The following is a 21920-nucleotide window of genomic DNA, read 5'->3' as shown; positions in this document are numbered from 1 at the left end:
ATAAGAAATAATCTTACACCAGATTTTTTTTCAAACGTGTTTATTCAAGTAGTTTAACATGTTAAATTCTACATGTGTTTTGTTATATCATATATATTGTTAATTAATGTTTTGTTGTGAGATTCTGAGTTGCTCGACATGAAGAGGTTTATTATAAAAAAAAAAAAAGTGAAGTAGCTTGGACGTTCACTCTAGATGAAAAAATACAAGCAAATATGATTAAGTAGAAAGATAAATGTTCTTATTCAAATTATTAATTCGTTTTCAGCATTAAATTATTGTTAGTAATATACTAATTTAAAGGATAACCACAAACCTGTCTTTTTTCATTTTCTCCTTTTATACTTCCTTTTTTTCTTCTTCTTTATACAACAATAATGATTCGTAATATAATGCATCAAAGCAAGTGAGCCGTTTGAGAGCCGGATCTCTTTAATGAGTTGAGCTGAAAAAGCCGGTTCTCTGAAAAGAGACGGACTTCCTTTCACTACATAACTACCACATGAAATCCGAGGCGACAGGTGCATGCGCACAGTAGCATCAAACCGCTCGCTTCATTTGCATAAAAAAAAAAAAACGACACAGAGATAGAGGCTACCGCGGCGAACTCGTTTGACTTGATTGATTTGCTGTTTCGTGATAGTCGGTGTATACCGGATGGTACCCATCATTGACAAATTTGCATTTTTCAGTACAGATTTTCTTGTACGTTGTACACGTCTTAAAGTGCATAATAAACGTACTTTGTATGGCAAAAACGTACAGGTTGACATATATGAAACATGCTGAGTACAACGAGCCAACTTAAATGGGACACTGTAATAAGGTGAAGCAACTGGAAGGTGTTTTAATGGCATATCAGCGCTTTTTCACGAAACCCTGCGAGTCAAATGAAAATTCTACAAAGGCGAGGTACAAAGTTGCAACGTTTATCGCAAAGCACTTCAAACCTTTGTCAAAAGTTGAATTTAAGAAACATTGTTTACAGAATGCCAGGCTGACACACATTTTCATCTTACCATATCTGTCCCGCTTTCTGAAAAGTTTGGACTCCCCTGGTTTATACTGTCTTTAAATCAATGTTTTATGGGTGGGATCTATTGTTTGAAGTCAAGTTAAAGGACAATTGTCCAGACTAACTGGTTGATAAAATCCAGATTATGTATTTGGTCACATTGTCTTGTCCTAGTTCACAGGTGTCAAACTCACGGCCCACGGGCCACATCCGGCCGACCCGTGAAATCCTTTTATATGCATCTACTGTAATGGCCCGGGTCTATGAACAATGTTCCCTCTAAGCTGGGCGCGTGCGCAATCGCGCATTGCCCGCACATTCTCAGCGCATAAGAAAATCTAGCCAGCTCACAAAAATCAGGGCTCGAAATTGCTAATTAAGAAGCGAATAAAGTCAAAGTTACAGTGCATGAAGGTAAAAATACACGGGTTCCCCTGACGCTGTTTTCTAAATGCGGTACTTTTAAGTCAATGTCGAAGTAGAACGAAGTTGAGTAGAGTCAGTAGAGTTTTTCAAAAACCGGCTTCTTCGGCTCGGCTCACTAAAGAGAACCAGCTCTTTCGGGTCCCAAATGGCTCTTCAGGTAATTTTTGCTTCTTTAATCCCTACAAGACCAAATAGTATCTAAAATTGTGCACAAAATGACTTAAAGGAAGGGGGGGGGGGGGGGGGGGGATAGAACAAAAGAGAAAAAAATACCAAAATGAAAAAGTAGTGAAAAGCTCAGAAAAAAAGAAACAAAAGGAAGAGAAATAGGAGGGAACATTTCAGAAAAAAGCCAGAAAAAAGAAAAGAAAGTAACAAGGGAAAAAAGTAAATAGAGAACAAAAAGAAAAAAGTAACAACCAGGAAAAAATAAACACAATGAGATTTTTTTTAAAGGAATAAAAAAAAATAGGAAAAAACAGGGAAAAAGAAGAAAAAGTTGCATTCAAATAATTTCCAATTATACCAAGTCAATCTTGTTGCCAACATTGTACTTCCACTAAAAAAAAAATGTGATTAAATATAGTTGTGTATCGTGCAACGGACTAAATAAGCCCTCAAAAATGTTAGTATTATGCGACAAAAGATAGCTGGAAAAAAAAGAAATGAAAATCTTGCGAAAAATTTGTTGTAAAAACAAATGACGTTTGTAGGCCGTACAACCTTTGCAATAATCTCATCTCATCTCATCAGCCGTACCGCATATCCTCATTAGGGTCGCGGGGGGGCTGGAGCCCATCCCAGCCATCTCCGGGCAGTGGGCAGGGGACACCCTGAACTGGTTGCCAAAACATTAGTCCATTTATTCAAAATTGAAAAACATTTTTGCATTGCCGGAAACTCAGCAAAATGTGACTTGATGTCAGGTTTTGGACAATGACTTAGTTGCCACACTTGGAATTGCCGTTGCGCACTGTTGTTTCAAGCGTTGCTCACCGACTTTGTGTGAACGCTCAGACCCATGGAATATTAGAAGGAACATTGTCTATGAAACCCTGATAACTTTCAAATTATACTTGGATACTAAAAACCACAATGGCCGAGAAAATTATGTTAACTGACATTGCCGGTAAACCCGTTTGTCTTATTTGTGGAGATTTTGTGGCCGTAATTAAGGAATATTATGTAAAACGGCAGACAAAACTTCAGAGTAACCTGAAAAACCTTGAATCCAGAGAAATGATACAGAAAGTTGAAGAGTTAAAGAAGAATAGGAAAATGTTTTTCACCAAAGCAAATTCCCAAAGTGAAAAGCACTAATTTTATTTTTATTTTTTTCATATTTTCATTTTGACAGGAGATATTTTTATGGAGAGCAACGATTTTCAATTCATTTAATGTTTAAGTTTGTTTATTATGGAATAATATTCCTGACTGTTTTAAATTCATATTTATTTTTATTTTTATTCAATAAGTATTCATCCTGTTCGGCCCACGACCAAAGGTGTGGTTTGAGTTATGGCCCTCTGTATAATTGAGTTTGACACCCCTGTCCTAGTTGAACGAAAAGCATCCCAAGTCATTCGAGTTGTATTGGGTGGTGTCACGTGATTTCTGTGTTTACATTTGATGCTCGCCCGAAACACTTGACGAAATATTCATCTCTGCCCCCCGCCGTCATCTGAAGATTTTGTGGGCTTGGTTGTCTGCTCCAGCAGCAAAGTTTAAAAAGCCACCCTTAAGCCTTTATTTGCGCACTGGCCTATCCACGCATCAGACGGACTTAACAGGTCGTTATCAGGACTCTCAAACAGATGAGCGTTTTCAGTGCAACTCTTTGAAATGCCAGCCCTTCGCCTTTGTAGTGCGTGAGGGGAGGCGGGAAGGAGAACAGGTCTGCGGGTATAAAACCACCGAGCTTCACTCGGAGCGACACTGGAATCGTGCCTGTCCACTAGATACAAACCCAAGGAGAACTTTTGACAGGAAATTCCTTGGCTCGTTTTTTTTGGACACGAATATTCAAAACAAGTATCAAGTCATGCTGCTTCGACGAGTTGCGATTTTTTTCCTGCCCGTCTGGGTTTCGCTGCTTGGATACGTTTACGCAGGGCCGATTTTGCTTAATTCCAACGCCATCAAGAACTTGGATCCGGTCAGCCCAAGTCCACGAACTCCTCCACCGCGTGTCGTGGAACACAGATCCTCCGTGGATGATTTAGTACGTTTCCAATCACCTTTGTGTGTGTGTGTGTGTGTGTCAATTTATGTGCGTCAAATGATCTGCGCGTGATTATGTTTGTGCGTAAAAGGTCGTCGTGCGTAAAAGGTGCTTATTTGGCTTGCTCTGTTGCAGTCTGGTGTGTGCACGGATGATCACGAATGCAGCGGCGAGGAATTTTGCAACGAAGCCCGAAATGTGTGCATGCCGTGCCGCAAAAATCGAAAGCGTTGCGCACGGGATTCCATGTGTTGCGCCGGAAGCCGCTGCAGTAACGGTAAGCACTTAATTCTGCCTGTGTCCGATTCACGTTTTAATGCATAGTTTTTTAGTGTTTTCATACATTTTCCGTAAAAAAAACAAAAACAAAATCCCATGCCAAACTACCTTAGACAAGCAAAAAAGACAGTTCAACATCCTATGTGGAAAAAAGTAGTATTCTTAACTTAGGAGTGTGTTGTTGCAATGTATTATGAATACGGATGAGTTACAGCCTCTGTTTGGGATATAAGTTATCACTCATCCCAACGCTCGTTAGCCACATTCAACAGTGTTCGTGCGAGTGCTTAAAATCCTTGAAAATGCTAAAATTTTAGAGCTGTGCTTTCGAGGCATGAAAAGTGAGTTTTGGGTGAAGTGCTTGGAAACGTTGAAATCGTTGCCCTGTTTTTAAACAAGTCTGCTCGAAAATGACCCTGCTGTCTGTGGGCTTTGCCATTGCATTTCTTCTTTCCTCGTCAATAACAACAGCGGTCGTTAGTTTGTATTGCATTGCTCCATGAAGCATCTCCCCCCCTATTGGGCACACCCAAGAGGACAGGTGCAGTTTACACCTAAACATGACACTAGGAAATGCGAATTAGCGCAAGAATTACATATCAGTTATGGACATGTATTGGCCATGCAAAAAATGAGGGTAGCATTTTCCAGTGGTATGTAATGGGATTAACTTCCTTTATTCTGACCAAACACTTATCCAGGGAGAGATTTGTCTCGAAACAAATATATTTGCAATTTACTCGGGATCTTTAAGTCATATGTCAAGGCAATTGCACACGTGATATTAAATATTCCATATGTAAATTGCAGACATATTTATGGCTCTGCAACATACATTAACCACACTGGATTTTTCTCTAATAATAGTACTGGATAAATTGAAAAATGGCTTTTAAAATCCTTAAAAAGAGCTTGAATTTGGCCATGTAAAAGGTGTACAAACCCTGATTCGACCTGTTTAATCTCACCAGCATTATTTCACAAGCTACCTTTATGGTTAGACTACCGCGGAGTTTACAGTTTCTCAAAAATGCCCGAGTGCATATCATGGGTCCGATCTTTAGTATTTTGTGTCGAAGTTGGGTACCACAGTTCTGTCTCCAAAATGACACATTCTAGCTGATTTTGGGAGGATACATTTTAAACATTTTTATATGCTGTCAACACTGTTTTCGAATAAGAAAGCAATTTTGGAACATTCCAACAAAGTAGGTATCAACGTACCTCTCTCATTGCCACACTTCATTTTGTCTTCTGCAGGTGTGTGCCAAACAAATGACATCGATGGACCAGGTTGGCATATACAAAATAACACGATGGAGTATCATGCTAAACGACCGCTTACTGTCGTGGGAGCTCATTCAGTGAAAGGTAAAAAAAAAAAAATCTAATCGTTGAATACATATTTGATTATTTTACTGTGATTTAGGGCAAAATCACGCTGTGATGTGTGTTTTAAATCGCCAGTGATAATGATATTAGTGCTCCTCCAATGTTATCTTTTTTTTAAAAGACACAATACGCTATGATTTCAATCAGGGGTCTCCAATGTGGTGCCCGAGGGCATCAGGAAGCTCTCGAAGAACACCTGAAAAACCTGCCAACAGGTTCTAAAAATAGCTCACCAGTGAATGGGTTAATGAGATTTTCTAATGAAATATTTTTTTTATTTAGTGGTTGATTGGTGATAACATATTAACAACATAGTAATAACATGCAATTTATAGAATTATACTATTATTCATTTTTAGATATTTAAATAAAAGCGGTAGCCCGTTGAGCTAATTAGTATTGAAAGTAGCTTTCAGCTTCAAAAGGTTTGGAGACCCCTCAACTAAATCATCCTCCCGCTGACCTCAGGATTTGCATAAAAACTAGCCTATCCGCTGTTTGCTCCCAAAGAAGTCACACAGTCCCATACATAATTAAAAATTTGCTACCATTTATATTTAAACATTGTCAGTCGTATTTCCCAACGAAAACATCTTAAAGTGGAGTCTGTAATTTTAGGGAATTATTTATTGTTTTTGAATAAGAGCCAACTAATGACTAGAACAGTTGTGCTTTGGTACTGTTGATAGTATTTTTATTGTTCCAAACCTTTTTTCGTATGTACATCTTATGTCAAAGCTACAGTAAATACCAGCTCAGTAGCCTAGATGGTAGTGTGCCCGCTTTGAGACTGGGAGGTCGCTGGTTCGCGCCTCGGCCGAGACATACCTAATTGGTATAACGGCGGCGCCCTCTGTTGGCTGCGGCTGCATCGACTCGCTACAACGGGTCAGGTGTATCGACATTTCGTTCTGTGTACATTGTTACAAAGAATGACAATACAAAGGAAATTATTATTATTATTATTAAATAGGAATACTATGTTTTGGTTAAATGGTGCCAATGGATTACATTAATCTAGTGCCGCCTAGTGGTCAATAGCTTCATTACAAAACAAAGACAATATTTGTTTCGGTAATAAGCAAAAACACATGAACTGTCATACAATTATTCTATTTAAATGCATGATTGTAAGTCGAGGAATCTCATTTATTTGATATGAAATGAGCCCCACCTAGAGAGAGTAGACATTTTCTACCATCTTGCTTCTACAGGGTACCCCCAAAAAGCAAATGAATGTGTAAAAGACTTGGCTAAAAAAATAGAAGAAAAATGGTGCTGTTTGGTTACTTTCAGTCTTCGTGGGTTTGTATTCTTCCTATTGCTAATTAGCACTCGTTTTTTTGGTTCCACGACACAATATTATAGAATCAAGTGCCCAAATAATACAATGTTCTTTAAAGTGAGTTGGGAGCTCCATATTGACTTAAGTTTTATCTTCTGGTAATTGGAGGGAATTGTCAATCACTGAGGCTTTTTTTCAAGCATTGACCTCTTGACAAAATTACAAATTATTACATCATTAATTAGTGTTTACAGTTTATTCTTCATAATGTGTCTTAACAATGAACATAGATTGTTTCATGAGCTTCCATACAAAGGATTCTTTAGAGACATGCAGCCAAAACGGGGATGTCGGTGTAAGACTTTGAATGTAAACTGTAGTTGAAACCCTACCCTATATATTTTAGACCGAACAATTGTTTGTCTCTGTCGCTTTAGCTTCGCATAAACTAGAGTGGGAAAGCCACAGAGAAAATTACTCCTGCCCATATTTTAACTCCGAGCCGGATGTATTCATGAAAAAAGGCATATCTGGCTCGTGAGCCATACATGCTAGACCCCTGGTTTATATGCTCTTTTTGGTCAATTTTAAACCAATATGCTAATTCCTATCATCTGACGTTTTGTTATCTCCACAAAAGGTCAGGAAGGGGACTCTTGCCTTCGCTCAACCGACTGCTCGAACGGCCTGTGCTGTGCTCGCCACTTCTGGTCTCGCATCTGCAAGCCCGTCCTGAGCGAGGGGCAGGTTTGCACGCGACACCGCCGCAAGGGCACGCACGGTCTTGAACTTTTCCAGCGTTGCGACTGTGGAGACGGACTGGCGTGCAGGCCCGAAAGGGGCGATGCCGTCAGCAGGACATCTGCACGGAACCTTCACACTTGTCAGAGACGTTGAAGCGGAAAACGCATGCAACACGGGTCACAAACACTGACACAAACACCAGAGGTAAGATCGGCATAAAAAAAACAGACCTAGGCCCGTAGGCATTAACGCCCGTCTCATTCTAAGTCCGATCAATTAGATTGGTTTGCAGGACCCGAAAGGAAATGTTTTACTTGTAAGGACTGAGGAGGAGGAGAGGTGATTTATGATAATAAATTTAAGTATTTTGTAACAAAATCGTAACAAGACTGGATAAACCAGGGGTCTCAAACACAAGTTTCTTGGTGAGGTGGAGCCAAATCAGGTTTTTCAAAAGAAAAACTATACACTGTTCTCAAACACTGTAGTCTGATGCGCCTTACAGTGCAGGAAAATAGGGTACATTTTTATAAACATATATATTTTTTTCAAAAGTCAGCAGAGAAAAGCCGGGAAATTTGTGTTGGACTCTGGCTTGGGCTTAAGGTCTTACCTCTGACAAACGCACACACCCGCATGTATGCCAACACCCAAGACTCTCTTTCCTGCCCATGCTGCTGACACGAGACAGCGCCAGGAAGTAAAGATGCGCTTCCTGAGAAAAGTGATACACCCGCAGAGATGATGGACTCGGCTGTGAATGCACAAGAAGGGGGGAAGGCAAAGGGGCCCTGTGAGTGAATTCCAGATCAGTTGTCCATGCCGGTTAATGGCAGAGCTTTTTATGTTGTTTCTGTTTTTATGGAACATGAAGCCTTGGTTATTACAGTAAATTACTGTATTGTGAATGATGGCTGGGGATCCTACCAGAGAATTTTGGCGCAACCTTTGCCCTGCAAATTTTCATGATATTTAATAATAAAAAAAAATTCAGACGCACCTGAACTGGTTGAAAACACTCAATATGTGTAGATTATGTCCTTTTTTTCATTTCTAATTCCCACTGATAGTGGACACGTTTAATAACAATTTATTATGACTACAAATATGAATCTTTCTAAAGTTTCTTTTAGCCCGAGTTTTCACTTTCACCGTATACTGTAAAACCTCTGATAAACAGCCCCCTGGATAAAATACTAAACGTTTTAAATTTAAAACTGTCTATCGGTTATCCTGTTTTGCATTTCTTTATTTTATGAGTTTGCAATATCCCTTTTTTTAAATGCGAAGTACAAAAGTAATAGTTTTGGTTACACATATTCTCCAAAAGGAATGCAAATTAATTTCAACCTTTTTTTTGCATTATTGAAATTGAAGCTCACGATCGAAAAATTGTAACGGGCATTATCGTTCATTGTTTTCTTTATGTCAGTCTGCCCATTCCTATTCTTAATCAAATACAAAGGCATAGTTTTGGCACGGATGGAGGGAACTTGTCTTCACAGATATCGAGATATCATTGTTTTGTCCACACCAATGTCATATGATCACTTTAAATATTCAGCAGGAAATGATAAATCTAAACCGGGCTAAGTCTGTGAAGTTTCTTTATGACATGTTTTTGCAATTTGTGCAATCACCCTTGAAAATCTGAAAAGGTTTCTCAGCCCTATTGTAAATAGTAGGGAGTTAACACCAGTATTATGAAACGGTGCTGCATGCATTGTAAATGTATTAAATATTGTTTTATAAAAATGTTATCTTTATTGAGAATTTGAATGTTTTATTAAACACTCCTCTTAATAACCTCAGTTGTCGCTGTCCTATTTATTGACATAGTTTGCGCCGCCAGCATTTTTCTTGGAGGGGGGACAATTCCAGCAATTGTTGTTGCTTAACGTGTCGCGCCATTTCTCACAAATCAGCGACTCGGGAGCCAGCAAATGCTTGGAATACTTTGGCCGTGTGCGCAACACCAACTTGTTACCCACAAATGACTAAAATATGCACATTGAAAAAAAGTTACTTTTAAAGAGGCATTACTGGAGTAGCCCCCAGTTTAGGGGTGGGTGGATCAATCCAAATATTGATGTGTCACGTGGCGTGGTGGGGGGAAGGAGTGATCGGACCAGAACGGAGGCAGGAGGCAGGAAGGGAGAACTCAATTGCGTAACGATCCAAAAACTTTTATTCACAAAAAATAAAAGTTGTCCAAAACTCTGGGACGTGACAAAACAAACAGTTGATTCTTCCAACTCAACTAAATAGGACAAGGCATAACAGAACGGACAAAGTTTTAAACTAAAACAGGACAAGGCATAACAGACCGGGAATGTGGATATATATAATGAGCCAGCACCCGCAAACCCCACAATCCAGCCTTAAATAGCAGACCAGCAATCAGCTGATCTGCTTCAGCTTGAGTTCGGGGGCGCGGCAGACTGGTCGCCATGGCGACCGTGACATGGTGTTATCGATACGAAGCAAGTTCTTGGATTGGATCAATATTATTGTCCTGGGATCGAGACTTGACTCCTCCACTAATTTCCACAAAGCACCGCTTCTTAGTGTAGATAGTGCATCGCTTCTCTCTCTCACCCAGCGCACCCTGAGTGGGTGACTGACAGGCACACTTTCAGCACCTCTACCTAACTGGCCTGCTGCTGAATCCTGCCTCCCGGGCTGAAGATGGGGCAAAATCTATGCGAGCTAAAAATGACAACAACAAATAGGAAGCACAGCGCAATATGGACTTTTTTTCCAACTACAGAAAATACATTGAATTGAATTGAATTGTCTTTGTTGTCATTGATACTAACGTTCTAAAAAAATTGCATGCATTGAAATTACACATGGCACTCCAGGGTAAACGTAATAAAGATTAAAAAAAATGATAAAAGACTCCAAAGACTAAAAAATATTTACAATGTGGTGCAATGAAAAAGAATAGTGCAGCATAACAACAGTGCAATTAAAAGAAGTGCAATAACATTTAGCAGCAACAAAAACCCCACATTTAGTCGCAAGTTATATATGCCTTGTCAATTAATAATGATAATAATAATAATAATCATTTGTGTGGTAAAGTGGTATGCTACTCTGGCAACACCACAAATTGATAGAAACACCTAGAAGAAGCTCAATCTGCAGAGAGCAAAGAGCTCCAACCAAAAATGTAAACATGTTACTGTTCCTGAACAAAATACTGCAAATCCTTTGTCACTCTGATAACAGAGCCAGTGAGACAATTGATACTTTATTCGTACCACTTTCTTAATTTTAAAATATTGTGTAACGGAAGGTACTTTAGTTGTCTTGTTGACATTGTTGACAAATACAGTATTATTTGTATTTGTATTACACTGCTGTTTTTTTGGTTTCACTCTCTTTTGTTCTGAAATAGTTACAATAGAAAACATTCTGTTAATTTTACATCCTTCTATGTAGGAGGGAGGCAGCATGTCATCAGATGAAGATGAAAAAAAAACAGGACAGGGCGCTGACATATCAAATGGGGAGAGTATAAATATAAGTATAAAGTATCACCCCTGTCTCAGTGCTGTCGCCAGGCTAGTTTGTAATTAGAAGGTCCCTGGAGCATTCAAGCCGGGTGTAAAGATCCAAAGATTTGTGATTCTGTTGTTGTTTTTAAGTCTTTCTAGGTGGACGGTTTCCCAGCACAAGACATCCTAGCACGTGGATGGATGTTCATTCACTACCGAAATACACCTTTGTGTCTGTAATTACGACCCTTTTGATTAGATGATGGCCAGGAAATTACTATGCTTCATCCTGATGTCACGTGATAAAAGATGTTTAAGTGTCCTCATCGGTTTACAGTTACGGTCAAAGAAGTAAGCAAAAGCATGGGGGAATGTTTTTTTTTGTTTGTTTTTGTTTTGTTTGTTTTGCATCTTTCTATTCCCTTTTAAACATTGATTATATTTAGTTCCTCCTAGTGGTAAAAAAAAGATTTATTAATAAAAAAATCAAAACAATATTAATTGGAATAAAAAGCAAAAATACATGAACTATTATATGAACTGTCGTATCATACATGCCAACCTTTTGACAAAAAAAAAAAGTAAACGTTCTCTAATGTTTTTACGTGCATTCTGGCTTTAGTATATATATTCTAAAACAAAACAAAACATGTGCTTGTTTAAAATCAGAAGAAATATAGTGCAATTGTTGAACTGGTTTGCTTACTCAGCAGCTTTCCTGGAATGACATTCAACTTTCTAAGACCAAGAAGGGAAAAAAAATATTTTGTGTCGAATGGCACACAGCCATTTTAATTGTAACCCTGTGATACCGAGATTTAGAAACCCATCAAATATACTTGTTTTGTAACCAAATAAGGGAACGTGAGTAATATTTAGTTTCTCCTAGTGGAACAAAAAAAACTTTATCCAGTAAAAAACAAACAAACAATGATTTGAATACTAGGTAAAAAGACATGAACTATGACAACAATGTTCATTTCTACAAAGAAATCATTGCTTGACAAATTCATATTTGTTTTACACGGTGGAATCCCCACTTATCAGCTGCCCAAACGTTAAATTCACTCACTCACTCACTCACTCACTCACTCACTCACTCACTCACTCACTCACTCACTCACTCACTCACTCACTCACTCACTCACTCACTCACTCACTCACTCACTCACTCACTGTCTGGCAAGATGCAGTGTATCACTCCAGAGAACACAGTGCCATCTAGTGGTCAAATATTACACATTGGGGCTTTAAATGGTGTTATATGAGCCTTTTGGAATAAACATGAAGTGTTTCCACAGAATGTTGTATCACAAAGCTGGGCCAAAAGAGAGAAATTTTTCCTTTTTGGCTAATTGTATTTATCGACATAACAGAAATATGCAAACATTTGAATTTCAGTAAGAAAAACAATACTTGCATCATTGATTGATTGTAACAGTCATTAACACAAAAAATAGAACCAAAAGTGTTTTTGCTCAGTCAAAGTTTTGCTGACTGTGAAAGTTTGATGGTTGTGGAATGGACTTATACACAAATGCCGCACCCAGTATTATTTTGAGTATGAATAATAGCACCCAATGACTAAGTTATGTGAAAAAAGTCAATATTTTTTTCCCATTAAAAATGAAATGAATAAAATGTGTGATTCTGGGGCTGCACACTAACCCCCCCTCACCCTACGGTATGGTGGTCAAGGGTTTATTTCCAGCTACTGAAGCCTCCCCGTGTGGAGTTTACATGTTCTCCCCGTGCATGCGTGGGTTTCCTCCAGGCACTTGGGTCTCCTCCCTTACTCTAAAACATGCATGTAAGGTTAATTGGCCAGTCCGAATTGTCCCTATGTGTGATTAAGTGAGTAGGTTGTATGTCTCAGTGTGTATGGTTTAGGGCAGGGGTCGGGAACCTATGGCTCGCGAGCCATATATGGCTCTTTCTATGAGTACCTATGGCTCAGAGACCAATTTGATTGCATGCAAAATTTCTCCATCTTGTTCAAAACCGGGGATGTCAATGCTATACAGGTACACGTAAAGCCAAACCAAAGCTAAATGTAAAGGAAACACTTCGCAGTATATATAGGGCACGTTTTTCACTACAATTTACAGTCAAGGTGTCACACAAAAAAAGGGGGAAAAAAAACTCGTTTTGGCTGTACAACGCTAAAGAATCCTTTATTTAAAAGTTCACTATATAATCTGTGTTCAGTGTTCAGATACTTTATGATGAATCCACAGAACTGTAAATACGCCAAAACACCGGAAGAGAACTTAGTCATTTGATTGGGTGAGTGGGAGGGATGGGTGGAGCTATGCAAAAAGTACAAGCATTCCCTCCCATCTCTCGCCAAAGGTAAGCACATAAGGCTCCCTATTCTCAGAATGTTGTGACGTTTTTACAAAATAAATGCTTGCATCTGGTTTTGAAACCAATATGTATGAAAAAAAGGGTCAAAAGGAGTTTAACCGATCTTGAGTAATTGCAAGAAAGGGACAAGTTTAAAGTGGTCTGTTTGTTGAATTTGGGACAGGGGCTCTGGCATTATTCTCTTTTCATAATTTTTATCAAATCATCAAAAATAAATGTGCTGAAGACTAAGCTTTTGTCTGGGGCGCGGGTTTAGCAATTTAGTAAATTTGTCTCATAATATATGGTGTGGCTCTTTCCCAAAATAAAATTAATATTTTTTGCTTTTATGGCTCTTTGAGTCAAAAAGGTTCCCGACCCCTGGTTTAGGGTGTCGCCTGCCTCCTGCCCGAAGATGGCTGGGATGGGCTCCAGCACCCCTGTGACCCTAGTGAGAATAAGCAGCACAGAAAATTGATGGATGGATATTGTAATTCTACAACACTGGATCTAAAAGGGTAAACAGTCTGGCCTTTATCCATCCTCCAATCAGTTGCTTGGAGAAAACTAATGTAGAAAATGGGTCATCATAACCATAATGGTGAGCGTGCTGATGCAAGAGAGTCAGGCTGACGCGGCCAAATTTTCCATTTAAATAATTTCTGCAGCGTAATTAAGAGTAATGGTGAGCATTGTCAGCACTACAATCCAACCACGGGCCAAGTTTGTGGGGGTCTTGGAAGCTATGTGTGTGGTGTGAGCGTGCGATCATTACACTAACCTCAGACAAGCAAGCCACAGGCATGTGCGCCCAGCCAAAAAAGATGAGTGCAATTTAGTGTTTGTGTGTATGTGTGTTGCGATTAGTAGAGAAAGTGTAGAGTAAAGGAACAACTAGTCAAGAAATGTACTTGTTCATGTGCCCTATGCTCAATACTGCAAATTTGAACAAAGTCATGCCCTGTGCAGCAGGGAGGGCAGGGAGTGCATTAGACCTCTGCTTTGGCATCCTTAATCACCTTTGACGAAAGTTGTTAAAGGTACTCCCAAATTCTTAAACAGGCAAAATGTGAGCGAATAGTACATGTGGCGATAAACACAACACAAAAATTCACAATCACTTATTTCCGAGCAGACATGAGCAGTATGCAATTACTGTTCACACCAATCGCTATCTGTTTCGGAGCTCTCCCACATGTTTAGTTATTGATATTTGACATTTTGAAAGTGTTGTGTTCTTTGAATAACATCACGGCTCTAAAAGGACACTACCCAGACAGGTCAACAAATGTCTTGAGTCTCCCAGCGCATGGAATATTTTGCAACATATTTGTAGACCGTATTTTCACGACCATTGGGTGCACATAAAAGTCAATGATTTTTTTCAAATTGTGTGGCGCGCCCTTTTGTGTAGTTCGCCCAATGTAGAATAGAGTAAGTTGAAATGTATTCACGTATATAAAAAAACATGCATGTGCATCATACGGAACATGTAGGTATAACAACCCTGAACATGGCAAAGACCCTATTGTATAAGGGTAACGGTGATAAGTATGATGAAGCAATTCGAGAGGTATCAGTTTGTTGTCCGTGCCAGGTAAGCTGTATGGAAAAGTCTTGATTAAGAGAGTGAGAGGAAGAATGGATGAGGTGGTGATGGAGGAGCAGAGTGGGTTCAGGAAAGGAAGAGGATGTGTGGATCAGGTGTTTGCAGTACGACAGGTGTGTGAGAAAGATTTTGCAAAAGACAAGGATGCTTGTTTGGCTTTCATGGATTTGGAAAAGGCATATGATAGCGTCGTTAAAGAGGCGTTGCGGCAGGTGATGGTAATGTATGGAGTGGGTGGACTTTTTTTGGAAGCAAGAGTTTTTATGTGACAGAGGAGCATATGTAAGAGTAGAGCGTGAGACAAGTGAGTGGTTCCCTGTGTTGACTGGTGTGAGACAGGGGTGTGTGATGTCACCATGGCTTTTTAATGTGTACATGGATGGTGTGGTGAGAGAGGTGAATGCAAGAGTATTTGGCAGAGGTGCGAGATCATAGATGATGGAACAGTGGAATGGTGTGTTAAGTAAGTTAGTTGTTCTTTTCAGATGACAGCACTTGTGGCTGATTCTGAGGAAACATTGAGAAGGGTATTAATGGAGTTTGGAAGAGTGTGTGATAGGCGTAAGTTAAGTGTGAATGTTGGGAAGAGTTGTGTAATGAAATGTTCACGTGATGGAGTAGGCATGGCGTTGGAAAAAAGGTTGAATGGACAGGTGCTGGAAGAAGTTGAAAGCTTTAGGTACTTGGATTGTGATGTGGCTGCAGGTAGTGGAATTGAGTGCAAGGTAATGGAAAGAGTGAATGAAGAAAGCAAGGTTTTGGGTGCTCTAAATGGGAGTGATGAGCAACAAGAGTATGAGCATGGATGTTAAAAGGGGAATATGTGAGAGTGTGATTGTGCCGACTGTGTTATTTGGTGCAGAGACTTGGAGCCGGAATGCAGATTTAAGAAGGGAATTAAATGTTTTTGAGATGAAGTGTTTGAGGAGTATGTTGGGACTGACAAGATTGGATGGATTGAGAATTGAAATTGTGACAGACAGAACTGGAGTAGTAGTGGAAGAGAGCAAGCGTGTGGATAAGAGTGTACTCGGTTGGTTTGGACACATGGAGAGGATGGATGAGGAGCAAATGTTGAAGAGGATTTACAGAGCTGATGTAAATAGAAGGAGACCGAGAGGAAAGCCGTGATTGATGTGGATGGATAGTGTTAGGAGTGCACTGCAGGAATGAGGTCTAAATATGGTGGAAGCTAGAGCTCTTGTTGGTGATAGGAATGCGTAGAGATGTGTTGTAAAAGGATAGTGGGATGTTTTCTAATGGATGGGCAGGGCACCTGTATGATGCGGCAGGGGAAAACCAGTGAGAGTTGTCGGGGCCTGCTGTTGAACAGAAGAGTGTGTTGTGTGACCCTGACCCGAGTGACATGGTCTCTTTCCTGTGTCCCGTTCATCTGGAGGGACGAAAGCACGACCAACTTGGGTGCTGTGATGCTTAACTTGTTTGGGTGTTTGGGCATTCTTTGGGTTGGCCATGGTCCCTAAAAAAAATTTGTGTGTGTTTTTTGCTACTTTTTCCCTTTTTTAATTTTCTTTGTTTTTGTGTATGTGTTTGTCTTGCTGTCGGTCACCCCCCTCGAGGGGATATGACCAGGGTAGATAGATAGATAGATAGAAAATGGCAAAGAAACACTCTTATGAGCAATATTTAAACTGACGACCATCAGTTACGTAGACGAAAATGAAAACCGAGCAGCCGTGAGAGAATTGAAGATTAATGAATCGATGGTTCGCAAGTGGAGTAAGCTGAAAAACAAGCTGTGAGCTAACGAGCTAACTTGTCTGTTGGGAATGTTGCTCGAGCCTATGCAAAAGTCGGCTTCATTTCGGAGTAGCAGCATGGCACGGAAAGTAACTCTGACATTGAAGAAAGTGAACCGTTTCTGTTCGGTGGATTTGTTTAATAAGGATTACCTATATAAAATTTGAGTTTTAGCGCTAGCTATATATTAAAAAAAATATCTGTATTTTTTTTACCCTGTGCTTATTGATGTTTAAAACATGTTAGTACTTTGTAATCATCAATATATCTGTTATCTGCACCACTTATCCTTAGTAGTGTCGTGGAGTTGCTGGAGCCCATCCAAGCTATCTTCGTGCAGTGGGCAGGGGAAACCCTGAACTGATGCCAGCCAGTCACAGGGTGCACAGAGACAGACAACTCACTAGCTCATTCACACCTAGAAGCAATTTAAACCAGCCAATAAACCTGCCCTGCATGTTTTCAGAATGTTGGAGGAAACCGGAGTACCCGGAGGAAACCTACGCAAGCACGGGTAGAACATACAAACTCTGCACGTGAAGGCTGTTAGCTGGATTTGAACCCAAGGCCAACAAAACTGTGCCGCGGATGCGCTGACCACTCAGCCGCCATGCCACCCTACTTTGTAATCAGTACTTAAGTGAACCACAACCAAACTCATTTTTGCTCCCGCTGTGTTTTTGAAAACACAAACTTGTATATTTGTCTGTGTTGTTGCAAGAAGGCCGCAGCACCCACGCCGATTAATCAGGTGCGCTGTGTGTATGTGTTTAATACAGAAATAGAACCAGCTACGGAAACTGCAATTTTTAACATGGTTCGCCCTATGGTCGTGAAATAACAGTAGAACTGTGCCTAATTGAAAAAAATCTGTTTAGGAATACCTTTAAGTTGTCATGCTACCGGCGTGACTCAGCATTGCGATGAAGTCTGTTCTCCAGTCTCCTGTTCTTTATCTCGATCGTTCACAGCCAACTTCCGAACCCCCCTAGGACAGAGCAAAAAAAGTGGTTGGCTAGTGGTGAGTGCATCAAATTCTTCAGTGCTGAGGCGTCAACCAAAGAGAATGTACTGCAGATCATGGGATGGACCATATGTACTCCCTCCTTAGAAATCACATTTTTATCAGTTATTCTGGATGATTCCAATTCATAATCAATCTAAAAAAAAAGCCCGCGCAACTAGCTTTAATTAAAAAAAAAAAATGTTTTATTGAGCACACCTTATTCCAAAACGAAGCTGACGTGTCCAAATGTGCTTCAGCATACCTCAAGCAGACTCATAAAACTAAAATTGAGTTGTTTGGAAAAAACAATGGGTGTGTCCATGGCAGAAAGAAAAACACAGCATTCCATGACAAATACTTGCTAGCCACACAAGCTCTGGGTTCGTGTGGCAAGTGTCGGTACTCAAAATCATGTTAAAGTTAAAGGTCAAATAAATTCCAATATGTATCAACAGATAGTTTCGATAAACGTTCACAAAACAGTGGCAAAGTTGCTGGTAATTTTAACAGTGCGGAGCACTTTGAGACTTTCTGTGATTAAGGGCTACACAAAAAATGTTACTTGACTTGACTGAACAAGACAATGACCATAAACACTGTTCAAATTCTTTCAAGCAGAGGAACAAGTACAACATTCTGGATTAGTCATCTCAGTCCCTAGATCTGAATATTGTTGAACATATATGGTGTGATTTAAAGTGGACAGTCCAAACCTGGAAACCATCAAACCTGACTGAACTGGAGGTGTTTCACGAAGAAGAATGTTCAAAAATACATTCAACAAGAATCCAGACACTCATCGGAAGATATGTGAAGCATTAGAGCAGGGGTCAGTAACCTATGGCCCGCAAGCCATATATGCTTATTTTCATAGGTACATAAGACTCAGAGATAAAATTATACTCATACAAATATCTCCTACTGCTCATTTTATGAAAAGTGCAATAATGAGTCTTCAACAGCACTACAGAATAAATGTCCAGTATATATAATCCCCACGACAATTTGCTGTACATCGCTAGGAAATCCTTTCACATGGAAGCTCATTGAACAATTTTGATTCACTATCAAGACAGTTCATGATGAAAAGGCACAGTAATACCGTAAACAGCCAGAAACCCCAGCCAAGCACACAGAGTAGGGGTGCAGGCATGGGGAGAACAGGCAAATTCCACACAGGAGGGTTCGATCTCTTGACTTCAGAACTGTGGCGCTGATGCGCTAACCACTCCGGCATCATGCCACCTGGCTCTCTCTTGAAAAAAATCAACAACAACAAAAAAACCTTTTATTTTAATCATGGCTCTTTGGGTCAAAAAGTCCTTGACCCCTGCATTAAAGGCTTCTATCTCTGTGGCAGTAGCTCAGGAGGTAGAGCGCTCGTCTTGGGATCAAGGGATCCCAGTTGGAATCCCGGCTTGTCCGTGTTACATTTAGAAGTGTCCTTGGGTAAGACACTGAACCCCTAATACCCCCAATAAGCAGGTTAGCGTCTTACATGGCTGCAATACAAGGCCGCTATTGGGAAATGTGGAGCACATTGTAAAGCGCTTTGGGAAGTCATTGACTTGAAAAGCGCTATATAAATGCAGATCATCTCATTTCATTTCATTCGCAAAAAGAAGATCTACTAAATATTGATATAATTTTCCTCTTGACCGTAATTGGCCTTCAGTCACTGTTATTGACTATAATTCACTGGATTTGTAAGAGCTAATCCAAGCAAACATATGAAACATTAGTTGCTTACATTAAACTGTAAATTAAAATTAAAAATAAATTTGACTTAAAGTCATCTAGTTTTAGCCAGCTACACTTTAACTTTTTGAGGTATGAAATTCGGGGTTTGCACCTTGGCCTTGTATCCACGCTTTCCTTAATCCAAATTGTGCATACGTGCAAATATGCGTGTGTTTCATTTATTGTTGTGTTATGCTCCAGCACTGCCAGAGTACAGAAAATGCATGGTTGAATAACTCAAAATGCAACTAAAGCGAGGTTAAAAACACAATGACGCGCAATTTTCTTACAATTATCCCGTATAAAAACCCTTAACCATCTCTAATCATGTATTTTATTTGCCTGCGATGATTAAGACCTGTCTGCATGATGCAGGGTAAAACACTATAACATTTAATTGGGCAATAAAAGTCCATGTAGCTCTTACCTGTGCAGCAGCATTTGTTTAGAACAGGGTCAGGAACCTTTTAGATTTTTTTAAAGAGCCACTCTGTCATGTCCAGCATGGTCGCCATGACAACCAGCTGGCCCCGCCCCTTGGCACCGGCTGTAACAAATCGTCTAAATTGCGTGTGTGCTTCTTAAGGGCGGGTTTTGGGGACTGCCGGTTGCTGGATCATTGCATAAGTCTGTTCTGTTTTGCTCTGTTCTGTTCTGTTTGATTCGAGGAAGACCTGTCATGCCCGTTTGTTTGAGTTAGTGCCTTTAGGCCTGTTTTGTGAGTATTTCCTAGTCTGAATTTCTGATTGCCTGTAAGCCTGTTTTTGTTTTGTCTTTGGTCCCTGCGTGATGGACAACTTTTATTTTCTAAATAAAAGTAACTGTTCGTTACCGCAAATTAGTTCACCCTTCCTGCCTCCCGGTCCGGTCCATGACACACTCCATATATGTTAAGACAAAATTCAACCAAACCGCAAACCCGTTCTCCAGACAAAAGCTAATTCTTCAGCACATCATATTTTACTGTGCGATGTTTAATGATTTGATATAATCTAGGAAACAATGATAACGCCTGAGCCTGGGTCCTATATCAATATAAATATATCGCTTAAAATCTGTCACCCTCAAGCAGTTATTTAAGAGTGTTCGGGCTCATTTTGAAAGTGATTTTTGTCCTAAATAAGGGTTTCAAAACAAGGAGCGAGATAAGTTCTTTTGTGAAAATGTCACAAAAAAACAGGAGACCAACGTGTTTACCTTCAGTGCAGACGGCGCAGGGCCAGCCAAAGTAGTAGGGGAGGTGCTTTGTGCCATAAATACCCCCATTCCTACCGCTCACGCAATCAAATTTCTTCAGATGCTTTGGTAGAGCTTTGAGGTTTTTAAATAGTGTTGTTTGGCGTTTTATCAAAAAGTGTCACAACAGTGAACATGGATGGTTTAATGAGCTTCCATATAAAGCATTATTTAGCGTTTTACAGCCAAAAAGTGGTTTGTTGGTGTGACACCTTGACTTTAAACCGTAGTCAAAATGGTGTCCTAGATGTACTGCAAAAGACCCTATTCAAAAGTTAGTAATGTCTTGGTTTTACACATGTGTGATAATCAGCTCCACATATTATTATACATTATACAATTACACTGGTTCTAATTTGTCCCTGAGCCATATGTGTTAATGAAAAGAAACATATGGCTCGCCAGCCATAGGTTCCCGATCCATAGGTCAATCCCTAGCAAAAGTGGCAGATATTGTTTTTGCAAACCTTCCATCCAAGTGTCCTGATTGATATCCTGGAACGCGAACAAAGCTGCCGAAGGAGGATGAGCATCACATTCCAAAAAGGCCATCAAGCTCTTTTGTAAATAAACATTGACAAAAAAATGTCAAAAGTTCCTGCCACTGGCACAATGCCGGTTATTCATCATTGTCTAGGAGATTAATCTACCTGGCAGAGCAATGCTCAGATAATAAGATAAAAGCTTGGATCTTTCAGCACAAAGAAACAAGTGTGTGAATCGTGTTAAGCCACTTTGTGATGTAAAGTGGGCGTGAAATAAGACAGCAAGTTAAATCTTTGAACAAAGCTTGAGCTCAATGACACATTTGGAGTAGTGTAAAAGCAAAGTGAGAAACACAGAACATTACAGTAAGCTGTGGTCATTTATTTGGTATATAGCAAGTCATGTAGCGAGGCAAGAACTGTGATCCAAGAGGCAGGTGAGGGTACGGTCTTCCAATAAACGGGCTTGGGACGTGACATGGAGGACCACAAACTAGCACAAAGCTAGGGACACATAGAGTTTAAATAGTGAATAGTGAGTCGTGATACAAGGGAATTCAGGACTAGTGAGCGACGCTGTGAGGAAGGAAACTGAACCCAGAGTGAGAGGGGAGAAAATGTGAGAACGAGCCAGAGAAAGTGAGGGAACCTGCAGACACACAGGACCCTCAGTGCAGTAACGTGACACAAACATGATATTTGCATTTTGATGTGACAGGCAGACTAGTTTGATCTATGGTGGGGTTCAGTGAACATGTGGTCTCCACACCCAAGCAATGATGTCATGCACTATTGGAGTCCCCACCAGCCTCTAAAGACCACATAAAGACGTTTGCTGTGACCACAACATAGTGGCGACCGCGTCAGGCGCA

General features: G+C 40.0%; 1 protein-coding gene and 1 long non-coding RNA gene across 2 annotated transcripts in view; one reads left to right on the top strand and one right to left on the bottom strand.

The window, feature by feature from the left end:
• LOC148353679 (uncharacterized) overlaps nucleotides 1-21247 on the bottom strand; it is a 33281-nt gene extending 12034 nt beyond the window's left edge. Inside the window, exons 1-3 of the long non-coding RNA XR_015852537.1 lie at nucleotides 21031-21247; nucleotides 17466-17569; nucleotides 7976-8116 (exon numbers count right to left, since the gene is read on the bottom strand). This is a non-coding gene — a long non-coding RNA (uncharacterized LOC148353679). The remainder of the gene's footprint in view (nucleotides 1-7975; nucleotides 8117-17465; nucleotides 17570-21030) is intronic.
• Nucleotides 3207-9168, top strand: LOC148353680 (dickkopf-related protein 1-like). Its single transcript, XM_088351758.1, has 4 exons — nucleotides 3207-3662; nucleotides 3798-3939; nucleotides 5202-5312; nucleotides 7259-9168. Exons 1-4 carry the CDS (start codon nucleotides 3483-3485, stop codon nucleotides 7513-7515), a joined length of 690 nt encoding a protein of 229 aa, XP_088207884.1. The 5' UTR covers nucleotides 3207-3482; the 3' UTR covers nucleotides 7516-9168.
• Nucleotides 21248-21920: the final 673 nt, after the last annotated feature.

Source organism: Urocampus carinirostris, chromosome 13, assembly GCF_059441175.1.
Source record: "Urocampus carinirostris isolate Australia breed hairy pipefish chromosome 13, RoL_Ucar_1.0, whole genome shotgun sequence".
Lineage (NCBI taxonomy): Eukaryota > Metazoa > Chordata > Actinopteri > Syngnathiformes > Syngnathidae > Urocampus > Urocampus carinirostris.
The sequence above is the reverse complement of the archived record's forward strand: the minus strand, read 5'-3'. Positions and strand labels throughout refer to the sequence as shown.

Excerpts from the sequence above, each read along its gene's own strand:
- LOC148353680 (XM_088351758.1), top strand. The coding sequence starts at position 3,483 with ATGCTGCTTCGACGAGTTGCGATTTTTTTCCTGCCCGTCTGGGTTTCG. Across the intron at positions 3,663-3,797 it reads GATCCTCCGTGGATGATTTA|TCTGGTGTGTGCACGGATGA; the intron begins GTACGTTTCCAA and ends GCTCTGTTGCAG. Across the intron at positions 3,940-5,201 it reads CGGAAGCCGCTGCAGTAACG|GTGTGTGCCAAACAAATGAC; the intron begins GTAAGCACTTAA and ends TGTCTTCTGCAG.